The sequence below is a fragment of the Athalia rosae genome, chromosome 1 (genome assembly GCF_917208135.1).
Source record: "Athalia rosae chromosome 1, iyAthRosa1.1, whole genome shotgun sequence".
In the NCBI taxonomy this organism is placed as follows: Eukaryota; Metazoa; Arthropoda; class Insecta; order Hymenoptera; family Athaliidae; genus Athalia; species Athalia rosae.
The window spans coordinates 18,902,555-18,919,281 of NC_064026.1; the positions used below are offsets into that span (position 1 = coordinate 18,902,555).

The window sequence follows — 16,727 nt, forward strand, 5'->3', positions numbered from 1 at the left end:
GCAATTACTGTTCATAAATCTTTGGTCGAAAATTCTGACCGACTCAGTTATCGTATAGACGTTTTTGACGGAAGTAATGCTTAAGTCTTCTCCTTGCATTTTGAGTTCGAAAACGCGATAAAAAAAAAAAGAAAGAAATAATGGCTGGTACGGGTTTTGTAAGGAACACTTCAAGCATGAACTTGGCGCCACGGACCACTTATTTCGCCATTTTTACGCGACCCACAAGGGGTCAAATTTCAAGTTGCCACACTGAGATGCGCAGGGGTGCAATCGAACGGTAGCGGAGCTTCAAAAATTCACATGAGAGAATACTGCGATAGGGGTTTTGTGAAGTCGAAGTTTTGAGCTTTGAAAATTGGTTTCGAAAAACGTCTATACGATAACTGAGTCGGCCAGGATATTCGACCAAAGATTTGTGGACAATAATTGCTTTAGAGTCGCATAACTCATGCAAAAAACAGAAAAAAAAAAAATTTTAAAATCGTGTTTCGAAGAAGACACTTCAATCTTTAAAATGACTTCAGAGAAATTGAAATCCGACGACTAAAGCACCCCGTGCACCTTCTCAAAGTCAGAAGTCTACTTCACGTTTTCGATATGAGTTGAATCAGGAGCATGTAACTGGTGAACAATAAAGCCCAATCCAGATCGACCAAAAGCATCTGAAAGGTAAAGTTTCAAGATTTAAAATGCTTTATTTTGCAACTCTCTACCTTAATTTTTCGAGCAGTTATATGTCGTCGAAATCGGACGTTTTTCAGAACGAAAACAGGGTGACTCGCTAATTTTTATTCGCAGTGTATAATTATTGACCTACGATTGCCGGAATTTGATGGTTTCATATGCAAAGAAGGGTGACCGTCATGTGTTTTTTCAGATCATCTGTTGTTTTTGGATCAGCCGGTTTTCATAATTTCCTTCCTATATTCCAGTAATTTGAACTGCATGGTTATTCAATAAAGGACAGCGAAACTTTTGTAAACCTATTTTTATAGAATTTTTACACAGCCCGCGGTCCTATGCCTCTAATTCTACATCACTTGATATCTTTCGCCTGGATAACACTATAGCGGAATCTGTTTCAATGGTGCGTTGACTGAAATTTATTATCTATTTACTTTTTATCGTGCATTAAAAATATTAAATTCCAAAAAACACTGAATTCAAATAGAGTGCTCTTTGAAAGATTCATTGGAATTATACTGACATCATATGTCATAAGTTCATATCAAAGGTATGATTATTCTCTCGCACGATATAAACAAATTCTCGCTTTTTTCAACTTCATTGCTATTTTTATCTGGTTTATTACGTGTTGCTCTGGTCTGATAGATAACCACATTATTTTCGCCCTTTGCCAACGGTCTAACGTATCGAATACGAATGCATCCGGCTTGTTTAGATTTACATGGACTTACACGTAAATGCACCTGGTTATAAATGCAGCGCAGTAATTATCCTGTAATAACTATTGTGAATTATCCTATTCAAAAGTGGGTCAAAGTGTATATATAGGGTTGATCAACCCTCTTCACGGTGACTTTCTTTCCCCAGATTTGTGGGCATGTGTGAGAGAACCTGCCGACCCGTTAGGTGCCTGGTACGCCGAAGAACCTCAGTCCTGCAACCGCCGCGCACCCGCCCTACGTTCACACAAATACAAAAACACCAACCCCGATCTTATCCCGCCAGCAGCTCAACCCGATTTGTCCTGAATTCCTTATCCGAGGACTTCCGCGCTTGCGGGATCCTGGATTTCAACCTGCACCGTGCAGGCACATGGTCGGAGGGCGACCAGGAGTCGAAACCTCGCGCGGGTTTCAAGAAACGTTCAGTTACCACCAGTTTGCCTGGGAGTGCGACCCGCGGATCTTCTTTCCTGAACTGATCGGGTAGATCGTCGTCGCAGGTGCGGGATTCGCGCTGTTCCATCATATATGAGAGACGTTAGACGTCACCCGCAATTTACCGACAAGTTTTCCGACCTTTACCCCACAGTCATTCACTCCCCGTTCGAATTAGGTACCCAAATTTTACTTCCGCGATCGCGTGCGTGCTTCAAGCGATTAGTTTAACTACATGTTCGATGAAACGGCACGCTAGGATTTGGGACCACCTTTAACCACAAGGTGATCATAAACTTTGACTCTACCAATATACACATATCAGAACAGTACACTGGAAACTTAGCAGGCGTGATGTGGCCACACGTGCCACGGAAATTCCAATGTACTTGGCATTTGTAGAAATTCTCGTAATTAAATCGTTGTAGCACCTCAACAAGTATACTAACACCAATTGATACATTGTTTCGACGAGAGCTTGTTGTCTGATACTTTTGACGACTTTATCCTCATATTTTTCTTTCTGCATCACTCTTAAAATGTAATTAGTATTTGAATCTTTAGGTTTTGCTAGATCGGTGCTCTCGAAGAGATTTTGAATTTTACAATTCCTGACCGTAAGTCAAGGGCAATGACGCTTACCCTCTGACAAATACGTGTAGAGGCTGAAGTAGATTCACCACATGATCGCTAACAATGAACAGTCCGCCAAAATTGATCCGCATGATAATGCGGGAAGAGCGGAAAAAACTAACGAAGACTGCAAAGAGAAAGAAAAGGATGAAAATTCGAATAATCACGGCGACATCGAAGTCGCAGTATCAAACGATGAAAATTCCACTGACAAATCAATTTCCGGTAATTTGTATACCTTCAGTTAATTCTTGTGTTGGATAATAAATCATATCTGAGATTTATCAATTTTGTAGAAAACGTAACATCGGGAGACTCTCAATTAACGAGCACCCTTCCGCCAACCTTACAAGAACGATTCCTCCGCATCAAACAAATGGTGAAAGACGCTATAGCTGCGCATCACACTTTTATGATTTATGGAAGATCGAGGGTCGTACGCGAGTGCATGTTAAGGAGGGGTTGGTGTGAAAAATACTACCGAAAGTCTGTCAACGGTAAGCGTTTCTCTCACAGAAAAAAGATTATCGATAAATTATGAAAATAATATCAGAGCACAAGCGCGTTCGCGGTGGAATCCGAATCGGGAACAGCACCTGAAATAATTTTTCTACATTTTCGATCAGCCGTCAAAGCATCGGGAATTTCTTCACAATTATATTACTTTCCTTTGCTCCGCGTGGATTTCATTTTTACCATTCTCCGGACTACGAAGTGAAATGAGATTTGGTTACTTTTGCGCACATATTTAATTTGAAGGTCCGTATGGAAAAAAAATATTTCAGCGGATCAGCACCTGAACGTAGAGTCAAATCCGGTTGCGCTTCTGGCAGGAATCGGCGATCTGAAGGATCAGCAAAGCGAGCGTCTTCTGATTTCGAAAATGCTCGGCAGTCATGTCGTTGACTTTCTGTGGAACACGGGTTCAGAATGGCCGGGATGGCCGGCTCAAGACAACAAGACCACCGTTTTCAACAGATTTTGTCGCGCCGGATTCACATCCAAGGTAATTGACTAGACCAAGAGTACTATTTAGTCCCGATGAAGAAACTGCGAAACTTTCTAAAAGTTTGACGCTCCTGTTGAAGGCACCCTCACAATCGCGGTGCATGTAGCCCGACTTATATGATTATACGCGATACCCGATAATGAAATTATCATTTTACGATTTAATCAAACCGATCGTCGAGCCACATGCATGCGGAGGGCGTGATCGACTCCGACAAGTTAAATTCCTAAAGAGTTGGGTTTGAGGGAGCGTGCAACTCGGCGGAAAAGCGATGGATCGTATATGAAAGAAATTCAAACTGATCGTAACACAAATCACGCTGCCGCAGATTGGCCTTTGCTCGAACGTCAGACAGATGCACTGGTACTACGAAGCAGGGGTGGCTAATACCCTTTTCCCACGATGCTACAACATTTGCCAGGGCGATCAAATGCACGCCTTTGTCGAGGACTTCAGGTAAAATAATATACCCAAATTCAACCCTCGCTTTTTCCACTAAGTGGCGTCATTAAAAAGGGGGACAGAAGCAAAGGAAGGAAGAGATTAGGCATAGGTCAGTTATGACGTGTGATCATCGGGCGATAATAATTTACAACACCTACCGTCCAGGTTCACCGCTTGTCTCGGACTCCTCAAGTGGTTAGTGGACAAAATGAGTACGGAGGGAGAAAACGCAACGAGGTCATCGAGCGGGACTATTCCTCTGAAAGCTCTGGATTTCGCTATCCGAAGATGTAGCGACTACATAGGAGCTCAATCGCACGACGACATCGACCAGGAGGTGGAGCGTGTTTGGTCGCATCAGTGGGACCAATTCATCTGCTGGTACTACAAAATCATTCTCGGTCAAGCACTCTTTGTCCTCAACAACGTACCCTTCCACGTGAGTTTGAAATACTATACGCAATGCGGTTGAATCAATTGAATTACGTAGCGTGCTAAAGTTTTTGGCGAGTCAAATTCTCCTACTTCGATAATCAACCATACTCACGATAAACTTACAGAAATACTTCCTCGCCGCGAAACACATACTGAAACGAATCAGAAAATACTGGCCACAATTGGACATGGACGGGATCATGAACGTGTGGATTTTGAAGCCAGGAAACAAGAGTCGAGGGCGGGGCATAACGCTGATGAATAAACTCGAAGACGTGGTGGCGAAAATTAACCCGGCCAATAAATCCGACACTCGCTACGTCGTTCAAAAGTATATAGGTGAGTCTTATTCGAAATGAATTCCTTTGTGCAACAGCCTTTTTTTTTGGTGTCTTTGCCGTCTGCATTCGTCCGCGTTCAAAATAGCGGTACATGCGTGACTTATTGTTAGGACTCTTGCTATGACAGTACTTGTTTGAAAATATGTAAGCAAAAAAAAATAAAAAAAATCTGAGAAAACGCAGTAGCGGTAGACTGATGCACACGGTCTATTGACAAAACATCCCGTTATTTGTTTCAGAACGCCCGCTTCTCGTTTACAGCACGAAATTTGACATCAGACAATGGTTTATCGTCACATGTGCTCAACCCCTCACTTTATGGATGTACAGGTACCTACTACCCGCATGCATAGTATGCGCTTCACGTGTTTTCTTATTCGTATCTCCGCGCATATCGTATAGGAGACTCGGCGCGCTCGAATTTCCGGGCTGTAAACAAGCGTTATGCAGATTTTATCGATCGACGGAAGCGCCCTTCGGAGACACTCTTTCCCCAACGTTGGATCTATGAATCGGCCTCAGATACTTTCATATGGCTACAGCTACTCTGAAAGATCGAGATTAATTTCACAGAGACGATGTTTCCGTAGCGGACAAGTAATCTCGCAGAGTAAACATTTTTTTATCTATCAGAGGATTCGGTTCTCTGATAATGTTTGTTGAACGCATACAAAATGGAAATGTCCATTTACACGTGAACATTGTCACTCGTGTTAGCCGCGGCGATCGAATCAGTCGATGAGACTGATAAACAAATTTGTTATTGTAGATGTAGCAACGTTAAAGCGTGCACTAAATACCCGAGCAATTACCATAAATAGCATCAAACGATAATTCGCTGGATAACAATAAGTGATTACGGAGTTTCTCCCTCTATAGTACGAGTACAACCGTATACGGTTATAGCTGGATCCGTTTCAATTCATTCTTGGAGGATCTATATTTAGGATTATATAGGAATATAACATATGCGTGGAAGTTGGGCGTCGGGTCGAGCTTCCGGCAATCCATCGACAAATTGCTCGTTCCAAACTTCGCATTAAACATGTAGTAGGTATATCGTCCCAACGGAATTGATCTTCGGCAACTGTATAACCCAGTTTATGCGCCCTGTGCAGGTTTTCGTGCCTTGAAACCCGCGGTGTATAAGCAATTATCGTTCCGTGCGTATCCATAGCGCTATATATAGCTCAAGAATATACGGATATATTATAATAAGGTACCTCGTTCCTCAATAGAGATTTCCTAGACAATTCAATCCTGTTTCATCCCACAGGGAAAGCTACCTGCGATTTTGTTCGCAAACGTTTCGCCTGACCGACTTCCACGAATCGATCCATCTCTGCAATCATGCCATTCAGTGCAAATACAAAAACAGCGACGACCGCGATCCTGCCTTGCCCGCGGACAATATGTGGGATGCTACGACCTTCAAACAATTCCTCAAGTGAGAAATTCCTGTTCTTTCGAAATACATATTGTCGACTTTTCAAAATCCGAGATAATACACTATACTGATTCCGAGTAAACTCATCCAGAGCTCAAGGGCACAACGATGTCTGGGATGAGCTGATCTATCCGGGGATGAAGCAAAGTCTCGTTGGATCTCTACTCGCTAGTCAGGAGGCTATGGATCGCCGAAAAAATAGCTTCGAACTTTACGGCGCCGATTTTATGGTGATGGAAGATTTTTCCGTTTGGTTAATAGAAATAAATAGCCATCCAGACATGAGCTATACGACGAGTGTTACTTCCAGACTCTGTCGACAAGTCATGGAAGACACCATAAAGGGTATGGAAATAATGTTGTATAATTTCTAATCGTTGTATAGAAAAATAAATTTTGACGCCGACTCAATATGTTCGATGTAGTTGTAGTGGATTCTCGGGAGGACAAGAACGCGGACACTGGTAAATTTGAACTGGCTTATCGTCAACGAATGCCCAGTTGTCAGCCGTACCTTGGCGCAGCCCTTTCGCTCCAAGGAACACGGATAGTTACCACCGAGAAGAAACCAAACACTACGGGACACGACTCCAAGCTCAGTCTCGTCTCAAAGTCACCCGCGGTATAGATAATCGGATCACAAATTACACAAGTTACGTATATGACTTTTAAAAAATGTTTACAGACATGTCTGAACCACTCGAAGTCAGCGGTGCACACCTACATCGGGCCGGTGATCGTGGACTTGATTGAAGAGCTGGAAATCCAACTGGATCAGGAATTTTATGCCTATTATAAACTTGATTCGCCAAGATTGCGACACGCGTTAACAGCACCTGAATTTTCTATGTCCTCTAAAACATCGATCGGCTCATCGCAGAAGATCGAATTAGGAACTACAACCTCGACGGAAACGCCACCGTCTTCCAATAAGATCAAAAGCCCGAATCAGGTCGTTAAAAATTTCTAGTTTCCTTCGTTTCCCCTGAGATATAGCTCTACGTAAAACGGATCACCGGATTTTCAGAATAAAGCGGAATCCGCGGTTAAGAGCATCGCGCAAAAGCCTGCAACCGGAAAACAAAGGATGACACAGCCGCTTCCGAAAGTTGAAGTCACCGCACGGCAGACTCTAATATCGAAAACAATGGAAGTTAAACAACCGCAGACCGCACCGGTTACGGCGATCGCTCCCCGGATGGAAAAACTTCCGCTGAAAAAGCACAACGAAGAAAAGGTCGGTGATATATCGCTCTGAGGATGTATTTCACGTACTGCATCGCCCTCCTCGGCACCACTTTTGCTGTAATTTTGGAAACTATTTTATTTCTCAGGTAATAAGCGCGGCCATGCAGAATGCGATCAACAAGTATAAGAGGAAGGGTGTGATCCCTCCGGAGGCTTCTTCTCTCTCGACTCTTGTCGGACCAAATCAGCCCGGTAAATTGAGCCAAGCACCATCTGCGAGAAATCGCCATAAAAGCAGTCAAAGAAAACAAGGCCATTCGAAAAAGACCAAAGTTCTGTCGGACATTACGGATATGTACGCCGTTGGACTCGGACTGACCAAATAGTCGAATATCCCGTACCCCCTTTGTTCGATTTTTTAAACGTTGTGCATCCCCAGCTACTCTCTTTAATCGATTTCAAATTTTATCTTCAATCATGTACTGGCAATAATAAAGTGTTACGTACAAGTTCGTGCTGAAGTTGTGTTCAACAAAAAAATATTAAAAAAAAAAAGAAACAAGAAAAATGATGGGAGTCAATGGTCGTTTCCGGATTTTCAATTAAAAATGTGATACTCACTTCTGAAACCATTTTCGCTTTTACCTGAAAATTAATGAAAATTTCTCCGGACACCCTTTCAACCCAGCGAAACCCAGCGTTTCGCTTGAATCAATATAACTTTTATGTTATTATGGAACAAAATTAAAACATTCTCCTTTGTCTTGGCACTTTTAATTTCGTGGAATGGAGCCTTACTGGACGCACGCGAATTCTGGAAAACATGGAGCCGCGGGCGAAGGGTTTTCCATTGGGAATTCCAGGAACGTCCTGCAGAACACCCCCGGGAATGACTTTCAATGCACTTACTTCCGGCAGCGGATTAACCGAAGTCCGACCACTGTGAGTTTGGAAAACTCACTCCAACAGTTGGAATTTTTTTATTCAATCCTCTCATTACTACGTCCAAGCCTCTATCTGTCAATTCTGACATGAAACAAATCGTCTCGTAACATTGACAGGCAAAAAAGGGTGGCAATCTTTTTCCCGTGAAAAGCCATTACACGTCACCGTCCGACGTTTCGGATGGATATACAGACTCGGACAGCGAGTCCGAGAGCACTTCGAACGTTGAGCGATGGTTGGAGTCTTTGCCCGCCAACAACGCCTGGTCCAGTGCTCCAAATTACTCGGCACTCGATGGGTCGGGAGGCCTGGAAGGCGTCGACGAGATTCAGGAAGACGCGAAAAAGAACGAAGAGAGCGACATTACAGCTTGCTCCGATAACGCTGGGAATACCGTGAAAACGTCAACTGCTAAGAGTAGAGATTCAAAAATTGAAAAGAATTCAGATGATCTTGGAAAACGCGTGTTCGCCAGACGGGACCAGGTCTCCATAATCCCGGATCTACGCGATCAGGAGCTACCGCTGGAACAGATGCAGGTTACCGTCAAAATTCGTCAGAAAATTCCAGTATGGACCAAACTTCGTCGAGGGGCTGGGAACTTACTCATGAATAAGAAACTGCTGGAGAAAAAAATCGACGACAAGGCCGACGCATCAACCCCGTTCGGAAGTACTGCTGGGTCCGAGGGGATTTTAGATATTTCCATCGACAAACAATCGAACACGCCCTGGAGCAGCAACGACCCTTTAAAAGCCACGGAAGAACGAACTGAGATAGAACAAAAAATTCCTGAGAAGGGTGGCTGTGAAAACTTGATGCAAGAAATGATCAATCGACTGCTGACCGTATCGACGTCCCCTGGCGAAAAAGAGTCGATGGTCGAACAAAAACTGGCTAGGACGGAGTTGCGATCCTTTTCGAGGATTTTTGAGGATTCAGAAGATTTGCGTGAGAATTTCGAAGACGGTATATCGCAAGAGGGTGCAAAAAGCGTTAGATCGAGTGCCACGTTTACAAACTTATCCCCAAAAGTTGCGAAAACAAAAATCAGCGATAATGAACAAGTGTGGCAAAAACGAACTGCAGTGCAAAAAACGACGAAGAGGAAAGCAAAAGCTCAGAGGAAGAACTTGAAACGTACGAAAGGGATCGCGCAAACAAAGCAAGCCGACATCACATTGTGTAGAATAAAACCGACGCGAAAATCAGTCGTTGAAAATTTGCACGAGGCAAGAGAAATCAGACCCCCGAAAGCTCCACGCTTATCACGAACCGTCAGATTTCAGGACGAAGTTACGGCGTACTCGTCGGGTGAATTTCGGGGGAAATCGGGAACCGCTAAGGCTGCCAGAAACAAACGTATACTTCAGAAAATTAAGCAGATAGTTAAAAATATCGAGAGCGAGGGTCTTATACTGGGTGAAAAAGGTGCGATGAGAGAACTTGACGATAATCGGAAAGCAACACAAATTTCGATTTCTGAAACGGAACCTGAGGATGCCTCTGAATCGAAGCGCTCTGGGTCCCGAGTCAAGAGCGCTTTCGAAGGACCGATGCCTGCGATTGAAAAACGGAAAATCGAGACCAAAAAGCCGATTTTTTCGAACCCCTTCATCGAGGAATGTTTGGACAGAGCAATGGAAGTAGCGTTGAATAAATATAAACGTCCTGCAAACACCTGGGAGAACTTTACAAAGCAAAAGAAGCGCGGGAGCATTTCGTCGTTCACGTACGAGCCGCCAGCCAAGAAGCAAAAACCGAAGTCATTCAATCCCAGCATCGAGAATATTTCACGTGAAGATTTTTCAAAGCTAAATTCATGGCAGTCCGTTCACAAATACTTACTTTTACATTCGTCATGTAAATGAGAATACATAGCATGCTGAAATATAAGTTTCGAATAAATGGGATACTATGAAGATAGCCGCAGTCATTTCTCAGTATAAGTTTTCAGTTTCTAAAAAAAGCAACCAAAAATAATGCATTCAAAATTGTACATCTGTAATCAAATTTTATCATAGTTAGTCCCTGTAAAATTCACAGCGATGCAAAAATGCAATGCAACGCTACCGAGACTCCTGAACATTCCCAGGTACAAAATCTGATTTTGAGAACTGAGAAAAATGAGATTGAACCATCGATGGAGATTGCCAATACTTCGCTACGGGGGTACATAACAGACCCGGGCGTTGTTGAGAACGTGGCAGGACCTAAAAAAGCTCGTTGGCAAGTAACGGTAACTTCTGACGACTGCGCTCTCAAAAAACACTTCCAAGGTTGGCAGGTAGGGATGGCTACTACCTCTGACTTCCAACTGATCCCCTATTGCTGGAAGTTATTTCTATCAAGTGTTGTCATTTCTTTCAGGTATGCACAAAAGTTCAAGCAGACGATTACCACAACGATGACCAGACTTCGAAGGAGACTGAATCTTCGGAAGAATCCGCAACCACGCCGTTCATCGCAAAGCTTCATGCAGCTACCAGCTATGATTGTCAAGACTCTAAAAATATCGAGGAAGACGAAGAACCGGGACACGGGAGTATTTTGCTGAAGGAATATCTAAAGTTGCTCACCAACGGCGATGCACGAATAAATTTTATTATCGGGGTCTTGTCCCAAGCCATTCATAAGCGTAAAACATTCGTCATCTGTGGATCCTTCCCCGTCTTGAGAAAGCCCTTGGTAAAAAGGGGATGGCTCGAAAAACGAACCATCCGGAAAATGATGTCCATGGCTCCCCAATCCAACGTTGGTGCGATACCAGATCGTTTGGTAATCCTTCTCCTAACAAAGTAACAATTTATTTCAAGGTGGCTTAGAACACATTGAAAGACTTCTGAGACACAATGTGGCTGATTTTGTTTGGTACACGACAAAACATTCCCCTGCGATTAGACTGGAAAATCGGACGTTGATCAATAAATTTTCTGGGTGTTACTTTACGTCAAAGGTAATTCGAAAAACGATTGCCTCCTGCTCAAAATTCGCACTCATAATCGTGCACTCTAGGTCGACATGTGTAATAATTTGGAGAACGTCTATTGGTTCTACGAGTCGGGAATTTCGAACATCCAATTTCCCCGATGTTACAACATTTATCAAGTACAACGTAGTCTGTTTCTCATCATTGAGAAATGAGAAATTCATTTTCTGATCAAATATTTTTCTTCAGCCTTCTCAGGTCTCAGATTTCAAAGCTGACTATCGTATCACTGCGTGTTTGGGAATGCTTAAATGGTTTCTCAGCTTTGCTAAGACAGCAGGTCCGGAGGCGACATGGTCAGAAAATGGCAATATTCCTATAAACGCGATTCTTTTTGCCCTGGAACGATGCACTGAATTCATCAGGTATACGTGTTCCATAAAGATAGATTCGCAACTCAGAAAACGATCTTTTAACATTTGACTCCGAAAAACTAGTGTTTACGCGCACGAGGACATCGACAGAGAAGATTACCAGGAAGTCTCTATGGTTGTTTGGGATGAGTTTCTGGAATGGTATTACTCTATTATGCAGGGCGATGGTGTGCTTAGAAGGAATTCGAAAGTAAAAATAAACGTGAGCAAGGGTCAGCGAGCGCATCGCATTCCCCGTTTGTGTCTTGCTAATGAAATATCTTGTCTAGGAATTGGCGGTATTTGCCGAGAACATCTTAATAGCAGCATCAAAGTATCGATATCTGCAAGGAGACCTCGACGGAATGCGTGATGTTTGGATATTAAAACCAGGTGATAAGAGCTTGGGAAGGGGGATCGTTCTGATGGATCGTTTGCCCGATATTTTAAACAAAATTACTCAGACGGCTAAGGAAGGAATGCAATACGTGGTGCAAAAGTACATAGGTAAAATATGTCTGAATGTTATTCTCAAAACAAAGTTTATAAGTTAATTTCTAGCATCTCCTTCCAGAAAGTCCCCTGCTGGTTTACAATAAAAAAATTGATATCAGACAGTGGTTTCTCATCACAAGTACGCATCCATTGGTCGTTTGGATGTACAGGTATGTATGAGCTTTTTCATAGTTCATTTAAACTTCGAACAACTTTATATTGTCATAAATGACACGAGTGACTTATCTTATTAAGCGACATCCTCATCCGGTTCGCCTCGCGGGATTTCACTTTAAACGATTTTCACGAATCTATTCATTTGTGCAACACCATGGTGCAAATTAAGTATCGAAAAAAACGTCAAAAGGACTCGAAGGTTCCCGAAGAGTTGCACTGGAATCTTCAAGATTTCAAGGACTACCTAAAGTATTTTGATTTTAATCAGAAAATAAAAATCGCAAAATAACCATGACTTACAATACACCTGTTAGAGGGTTGAACCAGGAATCTGCATGGGATAAAATCATCCGACCTGGAATAAGGCAGAATTTAATTGGAGCGTTACTCGCATCCCAGAACAACATGGTGAACCGAAAGAACAGTTTCCAGTTATATGGAGCCGATTTTGTCATAATGGATGATTTTTCCGTTTGGTTGATCGAAATCAACACGAATCCACGACTTCACCCACCCAGCAGCATCGTAACCAGCAAATTGTATCCAGAGGTCATTGAGGACACGATCAAAAGCAAGTGCCTCCCAACTCATCAATGTTAACGTTCATCGTTTTGAGCACGCTTCATTTTTCGTCATTTTTTCACAGTTGTAATCGATAGACGAAGGAATAAGAAGGCTTCGTATGGGAAATTTACGTGCATATTCAAGCAGAAGAATCCGATATGCGGAACAAACTCTCTCGGACAGGGGACTAGCCTCGGGATTCGAGGACACTCCGTGTTTCGAACGAACAAACTAGTTGGGAATCTCCGTGCTAACACGACACCATCTCTGTATTGAAAATTGATTATAATATAATGGATTGCTCTTGTTCCAATGATTTTATTAGAAAAACAGAAAAAACATGAAACTAGAAACTAAAGCTACGATTCTTTTGTGCAGAGCTATTCAGGAGCTTGGGAAAGAGCAATGAAGTTGTTCGCCACACATTTATGTTGTCGATAAGTTCATTCAAAAATGTTCGTGTTATGTAACCTTTTCACCTAATTCCAGAAACCTAACCCTTGTTATCAAAATTCAACCGTAAAATCAACCAGTTCAATGTTCACCGATATGAATCACAAGCCTTGGCTCGAAGAACGTCTACGCTCCAATCTAAACACCGCACATGAACTATCTATGAGTAACCAGAGGAAGAATGTCGCGGCTCAAGATTCCCCGTTGACTTCTTCGCCACTAAATACAAACCCTGTAAATAAATTACCCCCAAATTTTAAACTAAAAAATAAAAATAAAAAATCAGATTCTACCGACCACGAAGCAGCGGGTTTCAAGCCCAGCAGTTCTACCGCTAAGTCACAAAATCACACGGCGATTGATTCGTCTGGCAGTAAAAAACAGCACTGTCGTAAACAGGCAAAAACAACGAAAAAATTGAAACAGCGGAGCCCAGGTCAGAGCACTTTACTACGTATTGCAACCCAACCAGTCTGTAACCCTTGGGTCGCTCAAGGTCAATTCAAGACTGTTTCACTTCTGGAACCAGCAACTCGGAATGAAATTGTTAAACTCGGAACAGCCTGCCCATCGAAAGTTTCGAAAGTATCGGAGGTGAAACCGACCACGCCAAAAAGTGCGATTTCTACGGAGTCCAGAGGCCCGAAACTCGAAGATGTGAAGTCTCATAAACCGTCTTGTGATATTCCTAGAGCAAAACAAGACGATATTGTACAGACTCTCAATACTGACCACCCCTTAGAGGATTGCGAAAAGAATGAAATTGATCGCACCCAGATGGCCATAGAGAAGCTGAAAGCAATATCAGCGGATTTAGGGTCGAAACTGCACGACCCAATCGCAGTAACGAATGCAGCGTGCTCCACCGAAATTGCCCGTCAAGAGTATTATTACAGAATCCAACAGCTAGTCGAAAAAGCAATTAAGGTAAAGGGTCACAACAATCTGGATTTTTATTCTCAATTTTTGTACGTTAACTATGGCTCACAGAATCATAAGATCTTTTTAATTCGCGGGGACATCCCTTACCTGGAGGATTCGATGAAGTCGAGGGGGTGGGTCAAAAAATACGAATCGACCAAAACAAGAATGGTACCGTATGGTGAGTTATTTTTTTTTTTTTTTTTTTTTTTAATATAAATCACATTTCTCAATACTAAGGACGATTTTTATCGTTATACAGGAAGCGTAGCTAGCTTGGATGCCCCTTCGTTGGGTGATATTCACTTACCAGATGGTACTTTGAATGAGAAGTTGATAGTATTCCAAATGTTGAGACATGTGCCCCCCGATTTTATATGGGATTGTAGAAACGACTTTACTGATTGGAACAGCGACATAAAGCAAAGCACGTTACTGAATCGCTTTCAAAAATCGTTCATTTATACCTCCAAAGTAAGTGGACAACGTACTACATCGAATTGTTCACAATACATTCGAATATTATTACAATCCTACGTAGCTTGGAATGGCCGCGATTTTGGAAGAGGCGCACTGGAATTACGAGAGCAACGTGTCTACCGTACAATGTCCAAGAAGTTATAACGTGGGTCGTGAGAAAAATGCTTTTGTTGATGATTATCGAATGACAGCAGCGGTGAGTTTATTGAAATGGTTCGTAGACCAGGTTCAAAAAGGTATCGAGCACGCCGTGCGCGGCTCGACTCCTATTCCGCTTAGACAAATTGAATTCGCAATAAGAAGATGCGAAGAACTTGTTGCGGAAGCAAACAATGAGCACCTCGACGTTCCGCAAGTACCAGTTTCATCACAAGAATGGGAATTCTTTGTCCAAGATTATCTGAAGGCTGTTCATCAAGAGAATGGTTTCATAGAAACGACTAAGGGGCCACCCTTTACAGAGATCGAGGTGAACACTACATGAATACAAATGACAATTTGAACGTCAAAAGATAATTATTTCATTTACATATATCTGCATAGATGTTGTATTTGTCTGCGAACGCCGTGTTGAAAAAAGTAAAAGAAGTCGATCCGCAATTCGAACTAAACGGATTTCGAAATATTTGGATTCTAAAACCAAGCGATTTGTGCTGTGGAGCCGGAATAGTCATGACGCACAAATTAAATTACATAATGAAAAGAGTCCAGAACAGTGCAAGGGACTACTTCGTAGTCCAAAAATACATTGGTTTCTCAATTTATCATGCAATTTTGGCTTTTTTTTTTTGTTCACCTTCTCGTTTAATTTTAGAAGTATTTTGTTTCCCGTAGAAAAACCTTTGCTCGTCCAAGACACGAAGTTCGATGTTCGGCAGTGGTATCTAGTGACTAAGAGTTACCCGTTAACGATTTGGATATACAAGTACGTTGAAATAAGAATAATATTGTCGTCGTTGTAATTATGATAATTGTACATACAAGATAATCATCTTGAATCAGGGAGTCCTTCTTGCGCTTCAGTTCGAGGCCCTTCAGTTTCGCTAATTATCACGAAGCCGTGCATATCTGCAATACTGCTGTCCAGTGCAGATACGCAGAGCAGAGAAACTCCGTGCGCGCCAAGGATTGGGATTGTGAAAAGATCAACGATTATCTCAAGTTTGTTTGCCCTGAACACGATCTCAATGGATATTTGTATAAAATTGGCAAAGATGACCATAGTTTTCTTGGTTACTTTTCAGAAATGTTGGGTACAAAGGCGAGCCATGGTACGACGAAGTGTATCCGAGAATGTGCGAGGCGATAATAGCAACGATGTTGGCTGCCCAACAGCACATGGACAAACGAAGGTGTAGTTTCGAACTTTACGGTGCAGATTTTGTGATAATGGACGATCTCTCGGTGTGGCTGATAGAAATCAATACGAACCCACGCATGCATCCTCCGAGTACGAGGGTGACGGAAAGATTGTACCCCGAGGTCATGGAGAGCTTGATAAAGGGTATCGCGGAGTTTCCAGTATCCATAAATCCGATGTATTTGGTCCAATTTCCGTAAATTACCAACAAAATGTATTGTTATAGTGATTCTGGATTATCCCGCATGTCCGACTGTCGACACAGGCAATTTTGTTCTGGCTTATCAACAAAATGTTACCACATTTCAACCGTACTTGGGGGCGAGTATGTTCGTTCTTGGGAAGGCCATAAATCCGAAATCACAGGATTTGCATGATCGTGAAGGTTCTATCAACTCTTGGGCACTCTCCGTCAAAGAAAGACAAAATGGAACAACTTTACTCGTTCCTCAAAAACAGAGAGAAAGGCACCCAGGCCTTCGGAGTACGATAAACTCGCGAGGCAGGTAACCCGTACAACCAAGAAAATAAATGAGATATTGACACGATAAGGTGACGACACAAGGTTTTGCTTTTGACACTCTGTTTAATATCACTTTGAAATAGATTCTCATTTCGAGCCTTAAAATCAATGTCTAGCTATTTA

General features: G+C 42.4%; 4 protein-coding genes across 5 annotated transcripts; all 4 read left to right on the forward strand.

The window, feature by feature from the left end:
• Nucleotides 1-893: 893 nt before the first annotated feature.
• On the forward strand, nucleotides 894-7,973 carry LOC105685153 (tubulin glycylase 3A-like). 2 transcript variants are annotated; one of them, XM_012399011.3, is made up of 15 exons: nucleotides 894-1,090; nucleotides 1,558-2,132; nucleotides 2,412-2,705; nucleotides 2,777-2,977; nucleotides 3,266-3,486; nucleotides 3,818-3,945; nucleotides 4,099-4,372; nucleotides 4,494-4,707; nucleotides 4,949-5,039; nucleotides 5,986-6,156; nucleotides 6,248-6,501; nucleotides 6,582-6,778; nucleotides 6,842-7,108; nucleotides 7,184-7,393; nucleotides 7,491-7,973. In XM_012399011.3, exons 3-15 carry the CDS (start codon nucleotides 2,531-2,533, stop codon nucleotides 7,728-7,730), a joined length of 2,643 nt encoding a protein of 880 aa, XP_012254434.2. In that variant the 5' UTR covers nucleotides 894-1,090; nucleotides 1,558-2,132; nucleotides 2,412-2,530; the 3' UTR covers nucleotides 7,731-7,973. The 2 variants fall into 2 exon arrangements, with proteins under 2 accessions (XP_012254434.2, XP_048508752.1); XM_048652795.1 differs by having other exon boundaries at nucleotides 3,314-3,486.
• Nucleotides 7,904-10,160, forward strand: LOC105685182. The gene is made up of 2 exons (XM_012399057.2): nucleotides 7,904-8,286; nucleotides 8,406-10,160. The coding sequence occupies exons 1-2, from the start codon at nucleotides 8,131-8,133 to the stop codon at nucleotides 10,158-10,160; spliced, it is 1,911 nt and encodes a 636-aa protein (XP_012254480.2). The 5' UTR covers nucleotides 7,904-8,130.
• A 160-nt stretch (nucleotides 10,161-10,320) lies between these two features.
• LOC105685180 (tubulin glycylase 3A-like) lies at nucleotides 10,321-13,232 on the forward strand. The gene is made up of 11 exons (XM_012399047.3): nucleotides 10,321-10,576; nucleotides 10,660-11,047; nucleotides 11,106-11,245; nucleotides 11,305-11,397; nucleotides 11,468-11,643; nucleotides 11,716-11,854; nucleotides 11,922-12,138; nucleotides 12,206-12,296; nucleotides 12,382-12,552; nucleotides 12,618-12,874; nucleotides 12,950-13,232. The coding sequence occupies exons 1-11, from the start codon at nucleotides 10,346-10,348 to the stop codon at nucleotides 13,141-13,143; spliced, it is 2,097 nt and encodes a 698-aa protein (XP_012254470.2). The 5' UTR covers nucleotides 10,321-10,345; the 3' UTR covers nucleotides 13,144-13,232.
• A 172-nt stretch (nucleotides 13,233-13,404) lies between these two features.
• LOC105685178 (tubulin glycylase 3A-like) lies at nucleotides 13,405-16,726 on the forward strand. The gene is made up of 9 exons (XM_012399045.3): nucleotides 13,405-14,247; nucleotides 14,311-14,422; nucleotides 14,504-14,715; nucleotides 14,783-15,190; nucleotides 15,265-15,472; nucleotides 15,556-15,646; nucleotides 15,724-15,882; nucleotides 15,966-16,225; nucleotides 16,308-16,726. Exons 1-9 carry the CDS (start codon nucleotides 13,405-13,407, stop codon nucleotides 16,589-16,591), a joined length of 2,577 nt encoding a protein of 858 aa, XP_012254468.2. The 3' UTR covers nucleotides 16,592-16,726.
• The last annotated feature ends 1 nt before the right edge of the window (nucleotide 16,727 follows it).

Coding starts and splice junctions, on each gene's coding strand:
- LOC105685153 (XM_012399011.3), top strand. CDS start 2,531: ATGATCGCTAACAATGAACAGTCCGCCAAAATTGATCCGCATGATAAT. Junction 2,706..2,776: donor CACTGACAAATCAATTTCCG/GTAATTTGTATA, acceptor TCAATTTTGTAG/AAAACGTAACATCGGGAGAC. Junction 3,946..4,098: donor GCCTTTGTCGAGGACTTCAG/GTAAAATAATAT, acceptor CCTACCGTCCAG/GTTCACCGCTTGTCTCGGAC.
- LOC105685182 (XM_012399057.2), top strand. CDS start 8,131: ATGGAGCCTTACTGGACGCACGCGAATTCTGGAAAACATGGAGCCGCG. Junction 8,287..8,405: donor TTAACCGAAGTCCGACCACT/GTGAGTTTGGAA, acceptor TAACATTGACAG/GCAAAAAAGGGTGGCAATCT.
- LOC105685180 (XM_012399047.3), top strand. CDS start 10,346: ATGCAATGCAACGCTACCGAGACTCCTGAACATTCCCAGGTACAAAAT. Junction 10,577..10,659: donor AACACTTCCAAGGTTGGCAG/GTAGGGATGGCT, acceptor CATTTCTTTCAG/GTATGCACAAAAGTTCAAGC. Junction 11,398..11,467: donor GATGTTACAACATTTATCAA/GTACAACGTAGT, acceptor ATTTTTCTTCAG/CCTTCTCAGGTCTCAGATTT.
- LOC105685178 (XM_012399045.3), top strand. CDS start 13,405: ATGTTCACCGATATGAATCACAAGCCTTGGCTCGAAGAACGTCTACGC. Junction 15,883..15,965: donor AAGATCAACGATTATCTCAA/GTTTGTTTGCCC, acceptor GTTACTTTTCAG/AAATGTTGGGTACAAAGGCG. Junction 16,226..16,307: donor CATGGAGAGCTTGATAAAGG/GTATCGCGGAGT, acceptor GTATTGTTATAG/TGATTCTGGATTATCCCGCA.